Raw genomic sequence first — 25,451 nt, forward strand, 5'->3', positions numbered from 1 at the left:
GAATTTTCTACAACATTTTCATGTATTGATTGTCATTTTGAATTTCTCAGTTGGGTTTGTTTATTGCAACTTTGCATTTACTGCTATTGCTCTTTTTGATTTTTTCAATGGATATTTTTGATTTATTGTGGGCGAATTATTATTTATTTATTGCAAATTTTGGCTTTTTTTGTGGAAAATTTAAAATTATTTCTTGCTTTTTGTGAAGAAAATAGGGACATTTTGAGGTTTTTAAATGTAAAATTCGATATTTTTTAGTGAGATTATTGTCGATTCTACTGCACTTTTGAATCTATTTATTGCTCAAAATTTTTTTATTTATGGAAAATTTTGTTTTTTCTATGCACTTCTTTATTTTTTTATGGAAATTTTTAACTTTTCTGTTGATTTTACCCTTGATTCTTTACTGGCAAATTTTGCATTTTTTATGGAAATTTTATATTTTTTTATGGGACGTTAATATTTTAGCCCTCAAATTTATGCACATGCTTGGAAATTCTTTAATGAATCAATTTGTCTAATTACAAACGTTGTGCAAATATCATATTTTGCCTGAAATTGCCACTGTTTGGAATATGAGTCGTGTTTGGACTTCGAGACAAAACGGTACATCACTCTGAAAAGATGCGCTGGCGCTTTACAACCTCAAAGCTCAAAACACATGAAGCCCAACAAATATTACAAAAAAAAAAAAACGTTTGCGCATATGATATATATTAGGCGGCATCCACAAATTACGTAACGCTCTAGGGGAGGGGGGAGTAGGCTCAAGCGTTACGGCTCATACAAAAATTTAAAATTTCTCATACAAAAGGCGTTACGGAGGGGGGGAGGGGGTCAACAATTTTCAATTTTAGCGTTACGTAATAAATGGACGCTGCCTTATAGATTGGAACAAACTCACCGGGTTACTTTGATTGGTCACCATCCTATAATGAAGAACACAGCATGCCGTACTTTTTTCAATCATTTGTCGTTCACTCACACAAGCACACGCCTAACTGTTTCGGACATCGTTCGGCTTTTCGCACTTCACTCATACAAGATATGCACAAGATGGGAATCACTTAATTTTTCTGCTTGTAAGCAACTCAATCCGAAATTCACGGATAAAACATAGCAGAAGTCCTATCATTTTTTGTCACATTATGCCACCGAAGAAACACAGCACTCGTTGAAAAAACACGCACTTCAATCACTACTCAAACGAACAACCAAGCCAAAAAGCCTTCACTTCCGCAACAAAACACAAAAACGTCTGCTCGCGACGGCTTACTGAGCCGAACTGTTATATAAGTTTTGTTTTCGTAGACACAAAAGACATTCGAAGCCCACCAGAACGATTCTATTATTTTTCACAATTTTCACATCTCAATTCGTTCAAATTGACTTTTGTGTCAACGACCTTCAGGTATTTTTAAAACACCGTCGGCTGGTTTAAGCCGTAATAGACAATCTTTAACAATTTCGTACACAAAATGCTCATCAATAATAAGAAAACGAATTAATTGACGTGAAAAAAGTATCAATAAAATTGACATAAATTTAAGCAAAGTTTATTTTTACATTCAAATCTTATAAAATTTTAAAAGTAGAAAAATTTGTCATATTTTTGTGAATTAATCAAGTATTTTTGCACGGTATTTGAAACATCCTTTATGAGGTCCTTAGGTAATCAGGGTGTTAATGAAGCTCAAATCAGAGGTCATCCATATTGCCCCAGATTGCTGGTGGATTATGGAAGAAAATTTCTTCTCTTCGAAGAAAATTTGAGCCGGAATTCAAATACAGGTGTAATTTGTTGGTAAATTGTGAATGAAATTCTGGACCATCGGAAGCAACTTCAGTTCGTAAATAATATGTAGGGTGCCGGTGCCATTAGTGGACTACTTAAGCTAAAAAAAATCATAACAAAATAACGAAAAGCCTTAGCAGAGATCTTTTGGCGTCAACAGAAAGATTTTAACCTCTTCTATATGGAAAAAATATAAAAAGAGTGATAAAACTAAATTTTTAACATAAAATCGCTTGAGCCACTATTGGTACACGTGTTCCAGTAGTTGCGCTAGTGCTCCAGTAGTAGACGTTCGGGAATTATACAAGGAATTTTAAACAAAATGGCAAATTTTTACAAAGGTTTAACATTTTTCCCTCGGAACAGCAATTAATATCTTTCGAATGAAGCATAAAGATCATCTCTGGGACTTTTCTCCATTTTTAAACATCACTTTTAAAAACTGCTTCCATCCATTGATCCACTACTGGAACGCGACGGCAACTATTGGTGCAAGGGAGCAAATTTTTTGCGTAAACTTAATTATTTATATGACTTTTTGATGAAATAAAAAGCTGAAATTTGGCAAATCGACTAAACTAGAGGCGATCTATCCAACAAAAATAGCACATGTCGTTTTTATCGAAAAATGTACGTTTTGTTCCGTAGTCCAATCTACTGGTACATTACAACCATTGGCACCGGCACCCTATACGGAATTTCAAGAATAGTTTCCAGAAAATGTTTTACGAAAGTTCATAAACAATTCGAAAAAAGTAATGAGGAATCTTATGTAATACTTATAAGTTATTGGTTAAAATTTTAGTGAAATTCAACCACGCTACATTTTTTGAAATGTCTCTTCACCAAACAATTCATTTTAATAAACAATGATAATATATGTTCAACGAATGCTCTAGAAAATACATAGGCATTGCATGAGAAATTAAAACAGGACGCATAAGAACGTTTGACATAACCCAGTAAACACACGATCTTATATGGTAGTATATAAAAGTACAAAACTGGAGGCGATACACGTACATTTCGTATGAAGCCTTATGTCACATGTACGTATATCGCCTCCCGATTTGTACTCTTATGCACTATCGTATACGATTTTGTGTTTACTGGGAATGGACGTTTCGTATAAAGCGATTTCATATAAGAACAGGTAGCATATTAACGAAGGCATATTATTCTTATTATGCCAAATGTCCATTATGCCAAACGTCCTTATGCGAAACATCTTTATGCGAAATGTCCCACCCCCATTAAAATAGGAATTTTTGAAGAAATTCATCAAAGTTTTATAAAAATTTCTTCAATCATTTCATCTGAGATGAATATTCAATGATAACGAACTACAAGTTTATTATTCGTTCTTGAAAACCTTCAGTGTTGAAAGCATTTCTTCAAGATATCCTATAAGAATTCCTCCAAATATTGCCCCAGGGTTTCTAGTAAAAATAAAAAAAGCCTAACAGGGATTCATCCAAGAATTTCTCCGGCATTACTCTTGAAATTCTTCTTTGATTAATAACTTCAGGGATCCCTTACCAAATATGTATGTGTACTGGGGTTTTTCCTAAATGATTTCAAAGGTTTTCTCTAGGATTTCGAAAGAATTTCATTTTTAATTCCTACCGGAATTTCTCCTCGGATTTCTTCAGAGCTTCTCCCGGATTTTCGCAAGATTTTTTTTGTCTATCTTCATGAGTAACCCTACACATTCTTCCATAAATTCGTTTAGCGCCTCTTGAAAAACTTAGCCCTCAAAAAATCAAAAATCCTTGGGAGATTTTTCGGGAATTACTCTAGCGAACCATGAATTTCTTGATGGGTCTAAGAAGGTGTTCAAGTATGTGTCTAGAGTTTTCTCAAAGCACGACGCCAAAGATTCCTCTTAGACTTCCATCAACTATTTATTCAGAGACTCTTGCAAGAAAAAAAAGCTTCAAGGATTTTTCCAGGATTTTGTTAAAAGATTTCCTTGTCTATCGCGCAATGAATTCATGAAAAATGGCCAAAATGCTAAGATTAATTCATTATCCTACTTTTTTTTTCAAAATATACCAACACTTTTCTACTATTGCTTAACAGATTTCTCCAAGAGGTTTCTCAAAAAATCTTTCCAGTATATTTTTTTTGTCTGGAATTTTCTCAGAGATTCATTCAAGAGATCCGTGAAATTTTAAGCTGTTTCGATGGTGATTTAAAAGTGGTCCAAAGACGATGTAGGTTTTATGGAAATCACTATGGAGAAATTTTGAAAAATGTTCCAAATTTGTTAATACTTACTACAATTTAAAACTCATACCTCGAACCATAATCAAGAACGATGCTGAAGAAACTTGATCTACTTTTGTTTGAAACTTTTGCAAAAGTTTGCCGGACTATAATCCTACATGGAGCTAAATACAGTTAACTCTCTCTTACTCGATATTCCGTATCTCGATATCGAGTAAGAGAACCATAGTAACAGTAGGTATTCATGGCTACCTCGCTGTTCCCTTGGATCGTAGTTACACTGGTTTTATGTTCTGTAACTCGATACCTCCCTAACTCGATGGTCCCACAGCTCAATATAAGTGTCAATTTATATCGATGGTCCCTTCAAAATCGAGTAAGGGAGAGTTGACTGTATTATCACACAAATACCGTAAAGTACCCATATTTCGCGCGCACACCTAATTTCGCCTACTGACAAAATTTGGTAGCTAGTATTTCGAATAATTCTTCTTCAGTCATGGTTACATAACATGCAATAATGTAGTCCAATTTGTATTAGGAATATGAATAAAATGGCAGAATGAATTATTATTTTCAGCAACACCCTTCATTATAGAATTATATTTGAAGAATAGTATTTCACTATGTGATAATAATAGGGGACGTCCTTAGCCAAAGAATGGTTAGAGTCCGCGGCTACAAAGCAAAGCCATGCTGAAGGTGTCTGGGTTCGATTCCCGGTCGATCCAGGATCTTTTCGTAATGGAAATTTCCTAGACTTCCCTGAGCATAGAGTATCATCGTACCTGCCACACGATATACGAATACGAAAATGGAAACTTTGACAAAGAACGCTCTCAGTTTAAAACTGTGGAAGTGTTCATAAGAACACTAAGCTGAGAAGCAGGCTCTGTCCCAGTGAGGACGTTAATACGAAGGAGAAGAAGATGTGATAATAAATTTGCATTGACATTACGGTACTAAAGTATTCAGATCAGTTATTACAATTTCTTCATATTTATATTCATATAAACCTACATTGTTTTCGGGTCACTTTTTAATCATCCCCAAAAAATCTTAAACTTTTTATAGAACACTATTTTTATTGTAAGAATAAAAAAAATTGGAAAATTGGGATTTTTAAACTTTATGGAATTTTCAATCTCCCTACTCTATTTGTTCTTTTAGAGATCATTCCAAGCACTACTTTTGGAATTTCGTCACGATTATTCTTCTTCTTCTTCTTCCCGGCGTAACGTCCCTACTGGTAAAGAGTCTCCTAGTGTTCTTATGAGCACACCAGTGGTTTCCAACCTTTTTGAAGCTTCTTCTTGGCACTAACTTCCTCACTGGAACAGAGCCTGCTTCTTTGCTTAGTGTTCCTATGAGCACTTCCACAGTTATTAACTGAGAGCTTTCTTTGCCAAAGTGGCCAAGGAAATTTCTATTACGAAAAAATCCTGGACTGACCGGGAATCGAACCCAGACACCTTCAGCATGGCTTTGCTTTGTAGCCGCGGACTCTAACCACTCAACTAAGGAAGGCCCTTTCTGAAGCATCGGCCCTCTTTTTGAAATTCTTCAAACATCTCGCGGACCCCCCTAAAATTTATGTTTTTGAAATTAAAGTTTATGGAGAGTCTCACAATGATTCAATAGATATCTTTGCTAAGTTCATCCAAAACTCAAGTATATAATCCTCCACACATAAGGCAACAACTCTGCTATGGTTCTCTGTAGTCTAAAGGTCCACAGTGAATCTAGTCAGGAGTTTATCAAACATTTTTCCGAAAGTCTGATAAGAAACTTTCAAAATAGATCTAAACAGAATCCGACAGGTTATATTAGGTTAGATAGTTGGGAAGATTCCAGAATTTGTCATCATTTTATCAAACTCACAGTGGATCCCAATCTGTTTGAAGCTGCGATCCCCTTTGAAATTCTTCAAACATCTCGTGGAGCCCCTAAAATTGATGATGAAGTTTATGGAGAGTCTCATAATGACCCAAAATTTATTCTACAAAAAATCTGGCAGGTTAGATAGTTGGGAAGATTCCAACATCTACTATCATTTTGTCAAACTCACAGGAGTTTGACGATGTTTTTTTTTTGAATTTTACAAACACAAGTTAGGTATCTTATTTCTGCTGATAGATTCAAGAGAATGCAAACAATAATGGAAACAACCAATAATCTTTAATTTTTTCAATCTGGTAGTTCGCTATGGAATTTTCAAGGAGTTGTCACAGAAAGCTGTGAGATCTTTCAAGGATTAAGCTAAAACATTTTTGGTGGAAAATATCAAAGCAAAGGTAAGCTTACTCAACTAAAGCTTGAAATATCTTGTTTACAGAATAACAATTCGATTATTAAATCAGTGATTGCGCAGCGAGAAATAAGACTAAGTAAGTTTTGTTTCAAAACTATACGATATATCAAAATTTGAAATGAAAATTTTTCAAGAGATTCCTGACGTGTATTCAACTATCAAGAAAATCAACACTTACTTTCACATGGCTTCGCGGACCCCTTGGGCAGCCGTCACGGCCGCCCTAGGGGTTCGCGGACCACCGGTTGGAAAACCATGACTTGAACAGTTATTGACTGAAGGTTTTCTTTGCCAGTTGACCGTTTTCGCATTCATATATCGTGTTGCAAGCACGAAGGTATTCTTTGCCTTGGAAAGTCAAGAAAATTTCCATTACCGTAGGATCCTTCACAGGTTCAGACCCATGATTAGCAGCTTGGTCTTTCTGAAGATCTGCGCGATTACCACTACGGCTTTCCCGGCGTCCATATATTCCTGCAAGAATTTGTTTATCTCTTTTTAGATATTTTTCAGGATTCCAACAGAAATATTCCAAATCACTCCTGCAATGCAAACTCCTCTGGGAAATCATACAAAATCTCCATTAGATCTCTCCTGCCATTTTTGAAGAATTTCTTCAGTAAATCCTACACGTATTCCTGGAAGAGTCCACCCATATACTTCTGCAAAGATTTCTCCTAAGTCTTCTAAAAATTTTACCAGAGATACTTCCAGGAACTGTTTCCAGAGATTATGGAAAAAATACCTAAGAAAGTTTATTCAAGAAATACTTCCTAAATTTCTCTAAGGATTCTTGCAAGAAATTTTAAAACAAGGTCTGCAGATATTATTCTAGCGGAATTTGTATACGCGAAAAATCCTTCAATATTGTTTCTAGTGTGTTCATTCTGTATTTTTCCAAGAAAATAACCCAGTTCCATGGGAAATCCGAAAAAAATACACAGGGATTACTGGCGAAAGCAGATTGAAAAAAGTCATGGTTCTCTGCAGAGATTATGCAATCCTCCAGGAAGTCTTTCAAACATTCTATTTAATTAGATTACCCATCACCGAGGATCAGACTTGAAATTGTTCCTTTTATACTGCTCAATGGTTACCTGGATGATTCCTTATGATAATTGAAAAATATCATCTCTGCCAAAAAACGGTCTAATATGTTAACTATGGCAGAACTATCAGAAAACTGAGCTGAGAAACAGTTTCTATTTTAGTGAGGATGTAGTACCAGTAAAGAGAAGCAGAAGTATATGAAAATCGCTCAAAAATTAACGTTCAGCTTTTCCTTCACGTAGCACATAGAAACTCAAGCTTGTGGTGTATATTTTACATTGTGGTCTACAATAGGGAATGAATCTCATAAACGCTGTGAGTTCCCAATTTTTATTTAAAAAATTGAAGTGGTTTGTGGATGAACCAGAGTGCGTGCACTTTTCACTATCATAAACTCAACATTTAATCAACTTTCGGTTCTGCTGATTTTGGCACTGAAAATAATATTATCGCCCCTAGTGTACTCACCTCGACCGAAGTGGAGAAACCGCCGGAATCCTCGGTCGCCGTCACCACCAGCTGGTACACGTGCGGCTGTCGAAGATCCTCAAAGTCCAACTCCTTGGCCAGCTTCACTATCCCGGACGTCGGCCCAATGTTGAACGTTCCTGCGCCTTGGCCCTGTGCCTTCAACGTGTACCGTATTTCCCGATCGGCAAACGATTTCGCTTTCACTGAGATGATGCTAAAATTGTAAAAGGGGAAATGTTAAATCGATTCGATGCGGGTCGTTATGTTCGATATCTTACTCCGAGTCTTTCTTCTGATTCTCGGGAATCTCCGCCTCGTAACTGGGCATGTAGAACTGGGGAGCCCTTTTGCCACCGACGATCGACAGTCGTTCTTCCGGTGTGCTTTGGTAACGGCGATCATCTACACGACCGTTCTGATCTTCCGCCTTCACGTACAGCACATATTCCATATCCAGCTGGAACAGATCGGTTCCGCGAGTGCGAACGACTCCGGATCTTTCGTCCACTTCGAATCGTCCTCCGGTTCGATCCCGTACGATGAAATAATGGATTTTGTGATCGGTGTCCGGGTCCCGAGCCTGCAGCGTGAAAACCGGCGTATTGGGCGGAGCGTTGAGCTGAACAACGGCCTGCATCGGCAGAGGCCGATTGATAAAGTACGGAGGTTCATCGTTGATATCTTTGACGTGGATAATTACACGCTGGTTGTCAGTATCTAAGAGAAAGATAAGGCGAAAAATTATCGTTAATTGTTGAACCTTGCACGAACCATTTCGAAGAGCTACTTACATTTCAAAGAGGCTGCAACGTGATCCAACGGAATGGTGATGGCATGGAAAGAGAAATCGAACAGAAAAAAAATGGTATGAGTATTCATGCTTCGCTCGTAAAAATGAATCAATTACAGTCCTTTTAATGGCTTCATTCTGAGCAAGAGCTCTCTGTTGGCGCGAAGTAACACTTAATGAAACAGAAGCTTAATGGTGCAATTTACAATTTGCTCCCGTTGGGTCAGAAGTAGGAAGAAATGCCACACGCTCGGACGACGATGAGCGAGACGATAGAAGGACACGACGAAATGGACATTTTTCATTTAGACACAAAGTGTGAATGAAGATTTGGATGGACTCATGGGAATCGTTAAACTTAAAAAAAAGGCCAACAAACCGTGAGATAAGAATCTTCGTGCACTTTTTACCACGATGTTAGATAAGACTTCGCAACAGCCCCAGTAAGAGACTATCTAGGAAAGTGCATCGCATTACGCAAGTATGGAAGGTAAGGATATTTTCTGCGAATGTACCATGTTACCTAGAAGGTGCCAACCGTGCTCTTGAATTCCGTTGTATAATGGTGTAAGCGTAAGGGATAGCCTGAATCCACTCGTAGAGCGGAGCAGACACCATGCTGCCCTGTTCGTCTCCTTGTGACATACTTTTTTTCTATTCTTTGCCATTTTCATAGTTATAGAGCATTTCCGCTTTCGTTTCACGTTTCATTGTAATGCTGGCGGTGTGATTTTTGTACTTGCTTAAAGTAGTGCGCTGTGTATTCAACAATACAACACTATACTAAAGAATTAGATGATTATATATAATTTTGAAAAAGCATGTCTTCAAATCTGTGTTAAAGAGCAAACAGTTTAAAAAAATTAACTATCGCATAATTTGTGTCCAGTAAATTATAATGGGAACACTCGTAACCCAGCATATATGGATTTTTTGCCGAAACTCGACATATTTTCAATAAAATGTTGGTAAATATTTATGAATCATTTTTTTGAGCGTACCCAATTCAAAATTATTTCATTGGTCCGTAGCCCTTATAAAAATTGAACAGTTCGAGAATGTAATGATCTAGCTTGATGGAAAGACCACATTTGTCTGAGTACAACACAATGTTAATGCAGTGGCATGATTCATAAGTGATTTCCATACTAACTTCAAAGGCGTTTTAAAAATATTTCTAGGACACGAAAAACTTTTAAAGTTTTTAGCAATGTTGACACTAACAAACTAAGAAATATAACTGAGGGCTATGCTTAACACCCTTAACACTTATTGGGACATGATACCACTGCGATCGTTAAGTTGATCTATTACATTATGCTTAACTTAGTTTTATTTGCAAAGCTTACTGTAGCTGTTCTGTAGCTTGAACTGAAATATGTTCTATAAATACAATACTACCATAGTTTTTGAAATAAATCATCCAGCAATCTTCGAGATGTGATAGGCCTAAGTGAGCAGTTCATGACAGTGTTTTGATTTCATGGTCTAACATCCAATCATTGGTAGATAATTAATATTTCAACTAATCTTGACGAATTCAGTGCCTTTTTTTAAATCTAGTTCCGAAACAGTTGATTTTAGGGAAAAATGTTCTATGAAGAAGTTGTAGTGAACCTTTTGGACTACAAGCAAAAAATACAAACTGAAATTTTAATATTTTTCATGAAAAATTTAAAAATAAAACTTATATTTTGTATTTGGGGAACCTGGTTCGATTCGAACCCTGTTCTAATTCGGACCGTCAAGCATTTCTCACTACTGGCGATACTGTTAAGATCATGTGTACCGTTTTTCTACTCACCGTCTGGCTAGGATCTAACACAATAAATTGGACGCCTCTCAGTTATTTCGTTTAATTTTTTATTAGTTTGTTGTTTTGAAGCGCTCTAGTGTACAGTCAGTTAGCATTATTTCCAAGCTTCTGTTAGCGACAATAATTCTCCAATCTTTCTGTGTTATTTCATAATCGAATCACCCAAGCCTAAGCTCTCAACTGACCACATGGTTTTAATATTCGTATACACTGTTTTTGCTCAGCTAGTTGACTTTGTAGAAAGTCAAAGAAGTTATAATATTGATCGACGGAGCCTTTATTTCTGTTGCGGTCAAGCAAAAGTCTTCGAAAAAATCTAAGAAATGTGGTAAATTACCAAAAAAAATAAAGGAAAAACATATCTATCAATACCATAATCAAACTGTATCCAAAACAGTTTGATATAGAATAACGTTTACGAGTGCTGAGAACAATACAGTCAATTTTCCCTTACCCGATATTCTGTTTTTATTTCTTAGCTCGAAAGAAAGCGCAGTTCCTTGAATATAGCATACTTTGACCCCTATATATGAGTCGATACTTCTCTAACTTGATGTCCCGAGTCTCGATGCTTTTCATGCGAAGTTCAATATGTTGATATTGTACTACATATATTCAATGGTAGAATGACGTTTACGAATGTATTTTGTCAAAATACCAAAAAGTTCAAAAATTTTAAAAATAAGTCTGGTTTATCTTAGTAGTATATACACTACACAGCTAAAACTATGTTGTAATTTTAAGTTTAAAAAACTTATTAAAACTGAAATGTCAACGATAAATCGCTTATTTTTCAATCAAATGTACTTTAAATTTACGCGATCATGTAACATTCAAGCATCTTTGGTTGAAAACTAAACGAAATGCCGTAAAAATAGATGAATTTGGTTTATTTTTACTGTAGGACTCAGTGTGGAATTTAAAAAAAATTATCTGTGTATAGTTCGTTCAAAACTGAATAAGGGTGAGTTGACTGTACCCAGTTTTGACCCAGCTTCGGAATTCACTCACATTTTTGACGTAGGACTACGTCTTTTTTATCTATGTAGAAGTGGAATTAGAATTCCAAACCAGTGTTTGTAAATTAAATTCACGTTCTATCTGAGCTTATTCTGAGTCGAATTAAATTGAAAAATACGATAAAATATAGGGTGGTCCGAATCGGAACAGGGTTGGTCCGATTCGGACCTTCTGGAAATGTTTGATAAAACATGTCTAGTCATGCCCTGGTAGGAGATACAACACAACTCTCTGAGCGAAAAGTGTGCGCTCTGAATCAGGCTTTCACAAAAACATAAAACTTTCCATGCCTGTCTTCATGCTGAAAAAAAAAATGACCAAAAAACTGTTACTAGGTCCGAATTGGACCATGTTCCCCTACACAAAAACCCCATTTTCAATATATTTTTTTAATTTTCACCATAGAATCTAGGTAGGAAACAAATGTTTCGGGCAACGTTTCATGCTGAAGTATTTTTTAATAAAAAAGTTTTTGTAAGAACAAAAATTATGGCCGACATTCATTTTTTTTTGTCACAATAAATAAATTTTAATGAACAAATAAGAAACTTGCAATTTTTCTGAACCGTAATGATTATCATAATCAGCTCTCTAGAAGTAGTTATTTTCGAGTTATTTCAAGTATTAAGGCAAAATATTAATCGAATACTAAAATAGGCCATTCCTATTAATTATTCGCAAAACCCCATAAACAAAAATAGTCAGAGAAGAGACTATGGCCTATACTCTCGACAAAACTACTATGGTTTGGAATAATATCAAGATTATATTTTTGATCATCGGAACGTAATGATTTTGACAAACAACCAAAATTTTGAATATCAGTTTATCAATAGTCTAACCCCGTGCACTTAACAGAATTTATTTGAATTGTGTTTTATTCTTTTAGAAACAAGACAGAAGACAGAAGCAAGTCACAGTTCGGTTTGATACACCGCTAAGTGAGGACGCGTTCGTGTGTGCTTTAGTTTTTGTTTAATGGTTGCTCGGATGATAGTAAAAATGTTCGAAATAACCAACGTTTGATTCTTGGATGAGTCTTTCGTGGTTGAAATATCATAATATCCAAGTGAAAAGTGCTAATTCCGTCATAATACAGAGTAATTGAGTTGAAGTTTTTGTGATGCAATCAAAAAGGCTGCATGAGTTTACAGTGCGGAAGGGGTAGCATGAGTTTGCCACGAATGTGTTGGTGAATGAAGCTGAGTTGCGTTACGCACGTTACGTTCTTGCATGCGAGTGTGTGCAATGTGCACCCGATGAAAAAATTAATCAAAGTCGAAATGATCGTGAATTGGCCAATAGTTTTTTTTTTTCGTGATTTTAGTCAGTGATGCTCAGTAGTGATAGGTGTTCATAGTGAACCGAGAAGGCAGATAACCATGTTTGGAAAACTGTGAAAATGCTGTGAAACATTTGACAGATGTACCAGAAACCCGGTGAGACCTTTTCATGTTAATGAGTTATATTATGTTTTCTAATATATTACTGAAAATTGCATGTTATCACTAGGCGTAATTGCGATTTTATTTTATTTGGATATTATTTTATATTATGGTATATTTTACTATATTATATCACAGACAAACAGTCGACACACTTTCATCAATGTCCATCAAGTTTTTGACAGCTGGTTCAAATCTAGCATATGTGGTCAATCCGCCACCCTCAGCGTTTGTATTTGACGTTTATACACTACCACCATCACCGACCAAACACGGTGATTTTGGCGTTGGTCGTACATATCATCGCAACTATGATTTTGATCGCAGATTTGTTCTAAGTGCTACGTCTGTTTGTCTGTGATTGAGAATCTAGAAAGCAAATCTCGATTACTTTTTCAAATCGACGTAAGTAACTTTCATACGGTTTTGAGAAAATTAATTCAGAAGAATCACAACCTGTCTTCTAAAACTGTTTTAAAATGAATCACCTTTTTAACATTTTTTCGCAGTGTACACCACTTAAATTTTGCATACAATCAGCTCGCGTTCAAAAACTACGTAGTTTCTATTATTTCCCAAAAAAAAATAATTACACAAAATGATAAGCCGTTTCATCAAGTTACTTTCGACGTTTTTCTACCAGTGTAAAATCGGCTCAAGTTGTGTTTTGTTTTGATTCGTGGTTAAGTCATTTTGTCTCTCTATACAGCGGGGCGGCGAAAGTAGTGGTTAGGTTGCGAAAGTTGAAAATCTTACTTTCGTCGTTTTGTAAATCCGGAAATTAAACGTTCTAAAAGTGAAAAGTTGAGTTGGTACAGGGCGGAACGTGTAGAATTCCGCCTGCTCAACACGTAGGATCGATAAAGTAAGTTTGTATACTTTTTTGACTTGAGTCTGTATGAATAATTTTTCGAGAAATATTATTCAATTGAATTGAGTCGCATATGGTTCCATGAATTGCTTCCTATTATAAATGAATTGTGGGAGGGCTTTCCATTAATTTAGCGCCTGATTGGGTCGTTTTTAGTAAACTACATCTTATGTTGGAATCATCATCAAGAATCAGTAGAAGACAAGTTAATTTGATTTTGTATAATACTAGCTTTTACTGTTTTCAGGACCTACCATTTTCTGGAAAAACTAAACGGCAGACAATGATTAAATTTTATAATTCATAAAATTTAATAGATACGATTTTACTAACTAAGTTTACTGCTGATCACAAAAAGATTTTTTTAGGGTTTCCTTTGTCGGAAAGAGGTTCTAAACAAACCAGTCGAAAGATGTTTATAACAAACCAGTCGATTTCTCATACTACTTATAGCACATTTTTATACACAGATGTAGTTTTTCAGCTTAGTTTGTACTAAAGGTTCTACTTCAAGGAAGTATTCGGAAAAGCCAAATGCAAGGAGTCGACATGGGCCTGAAACAGTATTGTACTTTTATTTGAAAATCCACTTCTCTGCATCTGTGCCTTTCTTCCACTACATTTTTATCTAATCGTAAATAGGAACTAGTGGGATTACTTGAGATATTGGCGTGTTATAATAAATATTATTTTAGAAGGACTTAATCTTATAAATTGTACTTCGGCTCAAGTTTAAGCAGTAAAGGCTCCATATGCATCGTTCGGGTAAATTTTTATCTATACCGTTTATATAATCATTCTTAGGCACCGAAACTTTAACAGTAACACGCATGATGTCTGTTGGATCTCGTATATACTAAGTTATATTGCAATATATTCTATATTATATTGTTCAATTATTTTACGAGGAGTATACCATATGCTGTTTATCGTATAGTGTTTTAAAAATCATTACCTACATTACATTCTATTGCATTATAATGATTACAAGGATTCAATTCTATTGGTGTAACTACTTGGAGCATCATGAAGTCTACATATCGCAGATACTACCTTTATCATTGCTCTTCATTTTTCAGCACGTCGTCCATCTCTACAGAATGTAATTCGTCCTTATTTTGGAGTGTGTTGAATGAGGTTGAACAACTATATAATACATAAATTTGATTTCCATTTATATATTTTATTATTTTATTAAATATATTTTCCATTATGATCATTTCATTTCAAAACATATTGGGATTTGGGAGGGTGCATCAGGGCATCATTGAAGTTGCAGCTGGAAGATGGAGTGGAGTGCCAACCGGAGACTAGGAGAATGTGCCGTAACATCCTGGTAGATGGAGATGAGGACACTTATAGCATTAATCATTTTCAGGATTATAAATACTATATTATATTATATTATGTTTTTCAAATACCATATTATTTTTACATCACGTTATTATACTATATAACATTGACCATCTACTGGGAAGGGAGGGGGCATCAGGGCATCATTGATTTTACAACTGGACAATGAAGTGGAGTGCCAATCGGAGTCAGGAGGAAAAGTGTTAGTCGTTCGCGTCTAGTACTTTTCTCTCCAACAGTTGTAAAAGATTTGACGCGCCCTTCTTTTAACAAACCTTTCCGTGGAAAGCTCGACAAGTAGTGCAAATTCTAATACTCAATCTGTTGGATCATATGGCTGGAAGGAGATTCTCTATTTCCCGCGGGTTTCGCGTAAGTGTTTCTACTTACGGGTCCGCCACCCCCCTTTTGGCCCTTCATACAGCGATATGTTGAATGCAGATTGGTAATAAAATTTGACCTTACTGTTGAGTGGAGCCGCATGCAGAGCAAGACTCAAGCAAGGATTGGTGGCTACCAACATACATACATACATACAACCAAAATTTTGAATATCGGATAAAAGTAGTCATTAGAAAAAAAATTTACTTAAAAATTTCTTCATCATCAAACTTTGTTCGTAACATCTGTTTCCTATCAGGATTCTACGGTACAAGTTAAAAGTATAAAAAATATGTTTTTTTGTGTAATTTAAGATAAAAATTATATGTTTGAGTTTTTCATGAAAAATAACGGGGCCTTGCTTAACCGAGTGGTTAGAGTCCGCGGCTACAAAGTAAAGCCATGCCTAAGGTGTATGGGTTCGATTGCCGGTCGATCCAGGATCTTTTTGTGATGGAAATTTCCTCGACTTTCCTGGGCATAGAATATCATCGTACCTGCCACGCGATATGCAAATGCAAAAAATGGCAACTTTGGCAAAGAAAGCTCTCAGTTAATAACTGTGGAAGTGCTCATAAGAACACTAAGATGAGAAGCAGTCTCTGTCTCAGTGAGGACGTCAATGCCAAGAAAAAGAAGAAGATGAAAAATAAAAACATATTTTCCAGTGTATACATTTTTCTTGTAGTCCGAAAGGTTCACTATAACTTTTTTATTAAACATTTTTTTTTCACCAACAGTTTCGGAACATTCCTTTTCTAGTCAATTACCTGCAAAAACTCATATTGCCATATTCAAAAGTTATTCTTAGGTTTAAATTATTGATTTATCTTTGAAAAACACGTATTCACAATACCGAAAACATGTGCAAAATTTACTGCAAATCGAAAATGGTCGAATTCAATTACTGACCGTTTTTACATGAAATTCGTCTCTTCGTAATATAACTTACACAATCCGAAAAAATCATGTGATTTTACGTCTTTTGGATGCACATAAAAGAAGCCATTTAAATGACGTGAATTTGTGTCACATTTTAAATACGAAGGTGTCTGATTCCGGAAATGTCAGTCATAGTGGTATCGTTTTCATAACCTTCATCATGTAAAATTACAATTTTACATTCAATACATCTTTCAGAACACATTTTTACGTCATATCATTATTTACATCATGTGTCATTCAGTCATAATGTGAATTACGTCCGCAGTTATTTTCATTATTTTTAAGAGTAAAGATTAAGTATTTTGAAAATATTGAATTTCGCGCAAACGTCTTGATATTATATAACATTAATGTGACTTAAATACGAGAAAGTTTTTAAATACGATTAAAAACATTAGAGTAATCTAAAAATAATGTAACTTGTCATCAGGGTAGCCAACCATTAGGATGCCCAATTATGAAATCAGAGACGCGTCCATGTTTGAAACCACAAGCGTTGGAAAATACTTTGTACACAGTGGAAGTAAAAAAAATTGTAAACTGGAATGGATTTGGAATCCTGGACTGGAAATTGAAAGTAACTTTATTTGAGGGGCCCAAACGCAAAAGGGTGTAAGAGACATTTGGTCGCATTCCAAAGATATTTTCAGAATTCTTGGAAGACTGGCTTGTTTCGCCGGCTCGTATGTAATTTACAGAGAATGAAAACTTGTTGCAAAAACTTCAAAGTAGATTTTCTCAAAACAAAGTTTTTGTCACTGACACCTTTCTGCTTCATGCCAATTGTTACCTCAAGACGAAGAAAGCTTTTTGTCTTAAGGATCATTCATTATTGATCAAATTTGATAAAAATAGATCAAATTGATTGTCTTTAACACCAGTGAGGTTGTTATAATTTCTTCACCTATTTCCAGATAACAAAAAGATACACGATTTTGAAAAAAAATCTCTCAAAAAGTCGTCATATTTGCTCTAAACATTAGTATTATTAGTAACATAAAATATCATTGAGTAATTCTTGCAGAGCAGTAGCTCAACCAGGATTTGGCTCTAGGGGGGTTTTGTGAACGTAAGGGTAATGCATTTGGGGGGGGGGGGGGGGGGGGTGTTGCTGATGTTAAGAAAGTTAAAGTACAAAAATAAAATATAGTAGAATAGTATTTAAAAATATTAAATCACTCTTGTACACTTTAGCTTCTCTCGTCCAGGTATTACGTTTTATATAAAAAAAAAGCATAGGTTCGAATTTTGAAATACCAATGGTTTTAAAATCTGTAGATTTTAAACATTAACAACTTGCCGACAAACATATGTGATTTTTCTACTTTGTACCTGAGAAGAAAAATAAGTACCTATCTGGGAAGTTTCTTGCAATAAATGGTCAAGACAATATTTGTTTTTTGATCGCAACCCACTATTTGCACTTGGTCTTTCAAAATATTTCAATATATGCTCAATCGAAAGCTTCTGTCGAGTGAGTAAAGAAACTGCATTCGGTTGATCAAACTGATAGACCCCTCGGTTTTTATAATTAAAACGGTTTTTGAGGAGCCCTCGATTTTTGACAATTCTTGCCTCACTCAGATTGCCATAACTCGACAATTTCTTCAGCAATCTCTTCACAATAACAAGGTTGGAAAAAGAAAACATAGGAGCTTCATTTGCAAAAACAAAAATATTTGGCGGCCATATTGAATGTGGTCGCCATATTAGGAAAACTAAATTTTCATGGTGTTCGCAACCACCGATTTCTAAAGTTTTTGAATCACTGGAGAGCTGAAAATATGAAAATATGAATCACTGGAGAGCACAAAATATGAAAAAAAAACAGAGGTGTATGTTTTTTGATCAAAAGTTATGTGCGATTTTGTAGACAGCGTTGGTGTAATTTGCGGACCTTATGACGGTGCGGTAAAGATTCACGCTTGCTGTGATGTATTTGAAATGTGAAAAATTATCTTTATAATGCAAAACATGAGATATAATATGCATTGGTGCTAAAAATGAGGGGTACAAAGAGAGAGAGGTTAATATTTTTATTTTTGCAAATGAAGCTCTCTTTCCAAAACCATGTTATTGTGAAAGGGTTGTGAAGAAATTTTCGAGTTATGGCAGTTTGAGTGAGGCAAGAATTGTCATAAGTCGAGGGGTCCTCAAAAACTGTTTAAGTTATAACTACCGAGGGGTCCATCAATTTGACCAAACAAATGCAGTTTCTTTACTTACTCGACAGTAGTTCTCGAATGAGCATAAATTGATAAATTTTGAAAGTGTAAATAGTGGGCCGGCCTTAGCGTGAATTACTCAGTGTCAAATTGATCAAATAACTTTTCAAGAATTAGCCCTCTAATGTCCATATTTCAAATTTCTATCTAAATATAATTTTTTATTATATCAAATCGATCTCCGCACGTTTTGGACAATGATTTATTTTTATTTGCAAAATTCTGATTTTTTTTTCAAAGTTTTGCTTTTGTTCCTTTTTTAGAGGTTTCAATCTGGTTACCGATTTTTGACAATGTAAAATGAGCTTTCACGGTATTTTTCAATTTTTTATTTTGAGAGATATATTATTTTCCGTGTATCTAACGGAAACACAGTTTCAAAATTATTTCAATACCACCAATTTTTTCTCCGTCGATAGTTTGTTATGAAGTATGATATGAAATGTACAAATTTTCGTGTTACCCACTAAATTATACCCAGGCATTTGTAGGTTATATAATAAATATTTTATTAATTTTTTTGTTTTTCAATTACAAATATGTTTCAAGCGTAAAAACATATTCTAATATGCTTGTTATAGTCCAAGGATTGAGCCAAAAATAAATTCATTTTGAATTCCGAGCTACGAAAATATACAAGTCTTAGGTATAAGAATAAGAATTTAGCCGCTAGGTGAATGAATGATAAAGCTGATTTAGAAGTCATCCGCTAGGTGGCGCTAGTGATAAATTTTCTTCAATTCTTCCAAGATCTTTCACTGCTAGAAAGTTGGTGTCTTCGGCCACGCTGTTCAGCAGCTCAATGGCTATCTGGCGGTGCAAAATCTGAATGGATATTTGGTGGCTTCGGTAAAGTTATTCAGCAGATTGGGGGTTACCTGGCGGTGAAAAGTATGGATGAGATTTTACCCGCTATGTGACGCTACTAACAAATTTTCTTCAATTCCTTATCAGTTCGAAGGTTGATGTCTTAGGCAAAGCTGTTCAGCATATGAAGGGCTATCTGGATGTTAGTCTGATTTGGAATTCATCTGCAAGGTGGCGTCAGTAAAAACAATCTTCAATCTTCTTTACCTCAAGGTTCATAACAGCTAGAAGGTTGATGCCTTCAGCATAGATAGGGTAGGTGTACCAGTTATGAGCATAGCGGTTCCCTATTTCGCCATACGTGATAACTTCAAAAATATTTAAAATGTAAAAGCTATCAAAATTTAACATATGGCCGAATAAGGAATCATTATGGCCATAACTGGTACACTTTCCCTGTTCAGTATTAGGGCAAAAGTATTCAGATTTAGAGCAGTCTGGAGGTGAAAAATATGGGCGCTCATGTATGGCCCACTAGTAATTATTATTACCAATGCGTTACTCAAAAAGTGTGTGCCATAGCCTAAAGCTGACTACCTAAAACGATTTGGAATAGCTGTTCAAAATCGTACGGACTCGAGTGACGCATATACTTCAAAATTTATTTCAAATTGATTGATCTACTAGTCGTGGCCATTTAAAAATTCAAGGTTCGTTTCGGGTAGAGATTTTTTTTTTCAATAACGCCACCTAGCATTATTTATATACAGTGAAACTTCCATGAGTCCATGTTCCATGACTCGATATCGACTCATGTAACGATACTAAACACACAATTTAATTATAATTACTATGATGATCGCCTCAAACAGCTTCCCAAAGCATTTCTGTTCCATGCCTCAATATTTCCATGATTCGTTTGTCCCTTAAGATATCCACTCATGGAGGTTTTGCTGTAGGAGATAGGAGATTCATTATCCAAATTTACTTGTAACGTTCACAATAGACTTTTTACGATCATAAAAATTCCATTTTTTCCTTAACACTAAGAAGCCAGCGAAGTAAGAACACTTGAAAATAAGTAGGTATTTGGCAGTTTTTTTTTCCATTCAACTTATATGAGTTATTGAGACGGTTAGCAACTGCTCTTACATCCGTTCATATTGACACACGCGCAATCATTTAATCACCTTTCATAAAAACGATTTAGTCTTAATAAAGAGTGCTTTTCCCTTCTTCTTCTTCTTTCTGGCGTTACGTCCCCACTGGGACAGAGCCTGCTTCTCAGCTTAGTGTTCTAATGAGTACTTCCACAGTTATTAATTGAGAGCTTACTATGCCAATGACCATTTTTGCATGTGTATATCGTGTGGCAGATACGAAGATACTCTATGCCCTGGGAAGTCGAGAAAATTTCCATCCCGAAAAGATCCTCGACCGGTGGGATTTGAACCCACGACCCTCAGCTTGGTCTTGCTGAATAGCTGCGCGTTTACCGCTACGGCTATCTGGGCCCCTTACGATTTGTATTGAAATTACAAGATAAAGGATACCCTACAAGTTGCACGCTCATCAATGAGGAAAAAGTTAATGGTTGATCCATTTTACAAGCCCTACTACATATAATACAGGAAGTAGCTCGTCATTCAATTAAAACCACTGACCCGTTAAACCGTCATCAATGACTACTGTTTTAAATTGTCATTCAATTGGCTATAATTTAATTCAGGCACAGTTTGTCTGAGTTGCACATTAGCGATTACGTCGCATCTTACCACATTCAGAATGAATGAACTGTCATGCCTTAACCACATTTGCCTAAGCTCATCCACAGACAACTCAATAATTATCGACAGCATCGAACCAACATCCCATCGATGCGACGGGTCACTTCAGTCCATGGGGAGCATATGCTATCACAGTAGTTTTCAATGCAACCCATTCCGGTATTTTAGAAGCTAAATTCTCGCCACAGTACGTCAATGAGATTTTGGAGTCATCATTGCGGTGAATTTTAATACTTTTGCTAGTTCTTTATCTTTTATTTGCTTTTGTCGTTTTATATCTTTTTTAGGATGCCAGATAGCCGTAGCGGTAAACGCGCAGCAAGACCAAGCTGAGGGTCGTGGGTTCGAACCCCACCGGTCGAGGATTCTCGACTTCCCAGGGCATAGAGTACTTGCCACACCATTAAACATATACAAAAATGATCAATTGTCAAAGAAAGCTCTCAGTAAATAACTGTTGAAGTGCTAATCCGAGAAGCAGGCTCTGTCCCAGTTGAGACGTAACGTCAGAAAAAAGCATAAGAAGAAAATAATGTAACCCGATAGACACATTTTTTAACGGTGAAATTCATTACAGGCGAACATAATTATCCCCGGTTGAAAACCACTGTGTCAACACTTTGCTTTACTTAGTAGTTGACAATCAATCGCCATCATGCTGAGACTTCTGGTGCGACTTGATTCCAGGACTATTTGTTGCGCACTGATTAGATTCGACAGAAAACTCCACATGTAGACACCTTGGAAAATGGGTGACGAAACCAGAAAATCAATTATTTACAATATCCAGGTCTTGATTGATGTGTCTTGTGCCAATTTTCGAATGAAACCAGTTCGTAGAATGTAGGTGTGCTAACTGGTTACGGGATGAATCACAACCAAACCAAGTCATTAAGTTGATTGGTGAAGCATTGATACTTCAAGCTAGTGCCAACTGAGTAATCAAGACAATTTGATGATCATTGATTTTATAAGAGGAGTGATACTATGTTACACTTTCGTTTCTACAAACATTGGATTTCTCGTGTATGAATGGCTTCTTACTAGGTGATAAAATTATTTCTTGCCTCCATCTAACTTGAGTGCTCAGAATTTGCATGGCAGTGCTGTTTCCAGAGAAGCGGACTTTTTACCTATCTGAGGATATTTTTCGGCCTTAGCAGTCTTGAATAACGGCGAAAACAAGTTTGCCTTTACATCCGACGGTTTCGGTTGTTTTATTCAACCTTTTTACCTCTCGAGAACCTGAGCATTGTATGCGGTTCCTTGAACGTGAATTGAAAAAGTGAATAGAAGTACCAACCAGCTCGTAACTAACGACAACTTTCTGCTGCTGCTGGACCACAATTTCCTTCTTCACTTCTTGAGAGCATCCTTCTTGAAGCAGGATTGTATGCACTTTGAAGTGGTATTTGCTTGCACCAGAAGAAAATTCAAGGATCCTCCTGGCAGACCTTTCCACTTCAAATTGGAAGGTCAAAAGCAGATTGAATGTAGATTCCGGCAATCATCGAACCGAAACTTTCCAACCGTTCTCACCATTATGCGTGTTATCTCAATGACACTATCAGACGCACTTATTCACTTATCATTAGCATATAATAAATTGTACCCATTTAAACCCACACGACACATGTCCCTCTGGTTTCTCAAAAATCACAAACCGACATGACGCACCCGTTTCGTGTTATCAAGTGGAAAATTGTCTATTAACCTTTTGGCTAGCTACCGCATTGTGTGTCTACCATATTTCGGTCATCGCGCTCTGGGAACAAAAACCAGCCAATCAAATTTTATGCAGCGCTCCTTTTAACATTCCCATTCCCCAACTGTGCTGGGTCACCGACGACAAATGGGTTGGGAATACTGTTCCAAAATGCAAGATATGGAGAGTAAATTAGGCTTATAACAGGGGAAAAAGTCGAAAGACAAAACCTCGAAACAACAAACGCATGAAAGACAAAAGGTCGAAAAGACAATAATTCGAAATTAATATACTTCGGGGGATATTATATCTTCTTTGAAAAAACAGTTTCCATTCCATCTTATTTCCCTCTCGTCTTCTCGACCTTCTGTGTTTCGATCTTTTGTCCGTTCGACCATTTGTCATAGAATCGAAATAATTCAGTACCCCATATATTGCAACTGCTCCATGAATAAATTTGTGAGGGAATTTAAAAAAATCCATGAATGCAGATTTCAAATTCTAGAGACAACGCAGTTCGTTTTGATCTGTTCTCTCCAAGCATTCATACCTTCTCTTCAACGCATCGTCCTTTCCGTTTTCCGTGTATTAGTATTGGTGTGCGGTGGCAGCTGTCGCATGCAGACGACAGTCATCCAGCCAAAATATCCCTTAGCCACCCACCTTTCGTGGACAACCGACTACGACGAACAGCGCCGGATGGTTGTTGGATTGGGTGCTCCGTGACGATTAGCGTTTAATTGCTTGCGTGTCATCCCGGGCTTAACCCCTGTCCGTAAATTTCTTCATATAACACAGCGGTCGTCGTTACAAGGGATAGCATCGCAACCAGGAAAAGATACAAATTTAAGTATTCTCTGAGTCATCAGTTTTGGATCTATTGAATTAAAACTTGCAGAAAATTTTCCAAAGTACCTAATTATCGGACATTGAGAGATTCTCTCCTCTTCGCTCTAACTCTCATTTTAAACAAACGCCTATCTTAAACCAATAATACAGTTTTCAGTGAGTTTCTACTTGTTTGATCCAAAAACTAGTGGCCCGTGCAATGGTTTTGGGTTAGTGATTAATTATTGAAAGAAATTGCACACAAGGATAGGATCATAATGTAATGTAGGTATTACAATCTAAGTTTTATTTTACTCAATAAAATAACGAGAAATCTTCGTTTTTGAACCCATTTGTTTGAAAATCAACTTTCAAAGCATTTTATAAGATGATGGATGGTCATCTTAGCATAAATATTAATTTTAGATTACACTTTAATTTGCATGTACCGTTTTGTCTCAAATTCCAAACAGACTCATATTCGAACACTCGTCTTTTGTATGGCGATTTGGTTGAAATGTTTCGCTAAATCAATTGCAATCAATATCAATTCAATTTTAACTTCTTCCAATCTATTTTATAACTTGGTAGTGATGATGGTTCTCTTGTTAGAGATCAGTAAAATTAGCTCAGATAAATTTATTTGTAAAATTATTCACTTTAATACGACTTATTTGTGCCGTTCGAAATTTGAATCAAGGTGTTCGAAATATGAGACCAAATGAACATAGTGTTCGATATTTGAAACAAAATGTTGTTTCATACTTTTACTTAAAAACAATACTAAACAATTTCAAATTAACAATTTTATCGGCACCCTCAATAGCTAACAATACGAATTTGACAACAAATAAACATTTACACAAATATCATCTAATTTATTCCTATCAGATGCGTTTTAAGTCACTGTTGGTCTTAAGTGTTTGGAATATGAGTCAAAGTAGTCTACGAACGAATTTAAGAACATAACAAAATGCAAATTTACATGCAAAAATATTGATGAAATCTATTTTAATTCAAAAGTTATTGAAGTTTTTCGGCTAAAAATCCTTCGTTTTTCAGGGCATTCCATTAGAGTTACAAAAATAACACATCTGTAAGTTTTTGGTATAATATACAATTTTATTTTGTCTTTTGAATGCTGTCAAAAGGTATTTTTTTATGTTTGCCCCAATCAGAAATATTCACAATCAAAGTAGGCATGTTTTTGTGAGGGTCCCAGATAGCCGTAGCGGTAAACGCGCAGCTATTCAGCATGACCATGCTGAGGGTCGTGGGTTCGAATCCCGCTGGTCGAGGATCTTTTCGTGAAGGAAATTTTCTCGATTCCCAGGGCATAGAGTATCTTCGTACCTGCCACACGATATACATATGCAAAAATGGTCAATCGGCAAAGAAAGTTCTCAGTTAATAACTGTGGAAGTGCTCATAAGAACACTGATCTGAGAAGCAGGCTTTGTCCCAGTGGGGACGTAACGCCAGAAAGAAGAAGAAGATGTTTTTGTGAGAAAAACAACAATAACTCCTAGGCGGAAGGAGATAGCGAGTTGCTTCACTCATCAAGTTACACATTTTTCAAAGCTCTAAAAGTGTTTCATAGACTATTTTGATGAGATATTTGA

The 25,451-nt window shown here is 35.9% G+C and overlaps 1 protein-coding gene across 1 annotated transcript in view; it reads right to left on the reverse strand.

Annotated features, from left to right (window-relative positions):
* Window positions 1-25,451, reverse strand: part of LOC110675223 (neural-cadherin-like) — a 283,572-nt gene that overhangs the window by 40,070 nt on the left and 218,051 nt on the right. Inside the window, 3 exon segments of the mRNA XM_021839649.1 lie at window positions 7,854-8,070; window positions 8,135-8,573; window positions 8,648-8,659. Of these exon segments, the coding sequence (XP_021695341.1) occupies window positions 7,854-8,070; window positions 8,135-8,573; window positions 8,648-8,659 (668 nt within the window).

The sequence above is a fragment of the Aedes aegypti genome, chromosome 2 (genome assembly GCF_002204515.2).
Source record: "Aedes aegypti strain LVP_AGWG chromosome 2, AaegL5.0 Primary Assembly, whole genome shotgun sequence".
Lineage (NCBI taxonomy): Eukaryota > Metazoa > Arthropoda > Insecta > Diptera > Culicidae > Aedes > Aedes aegypti.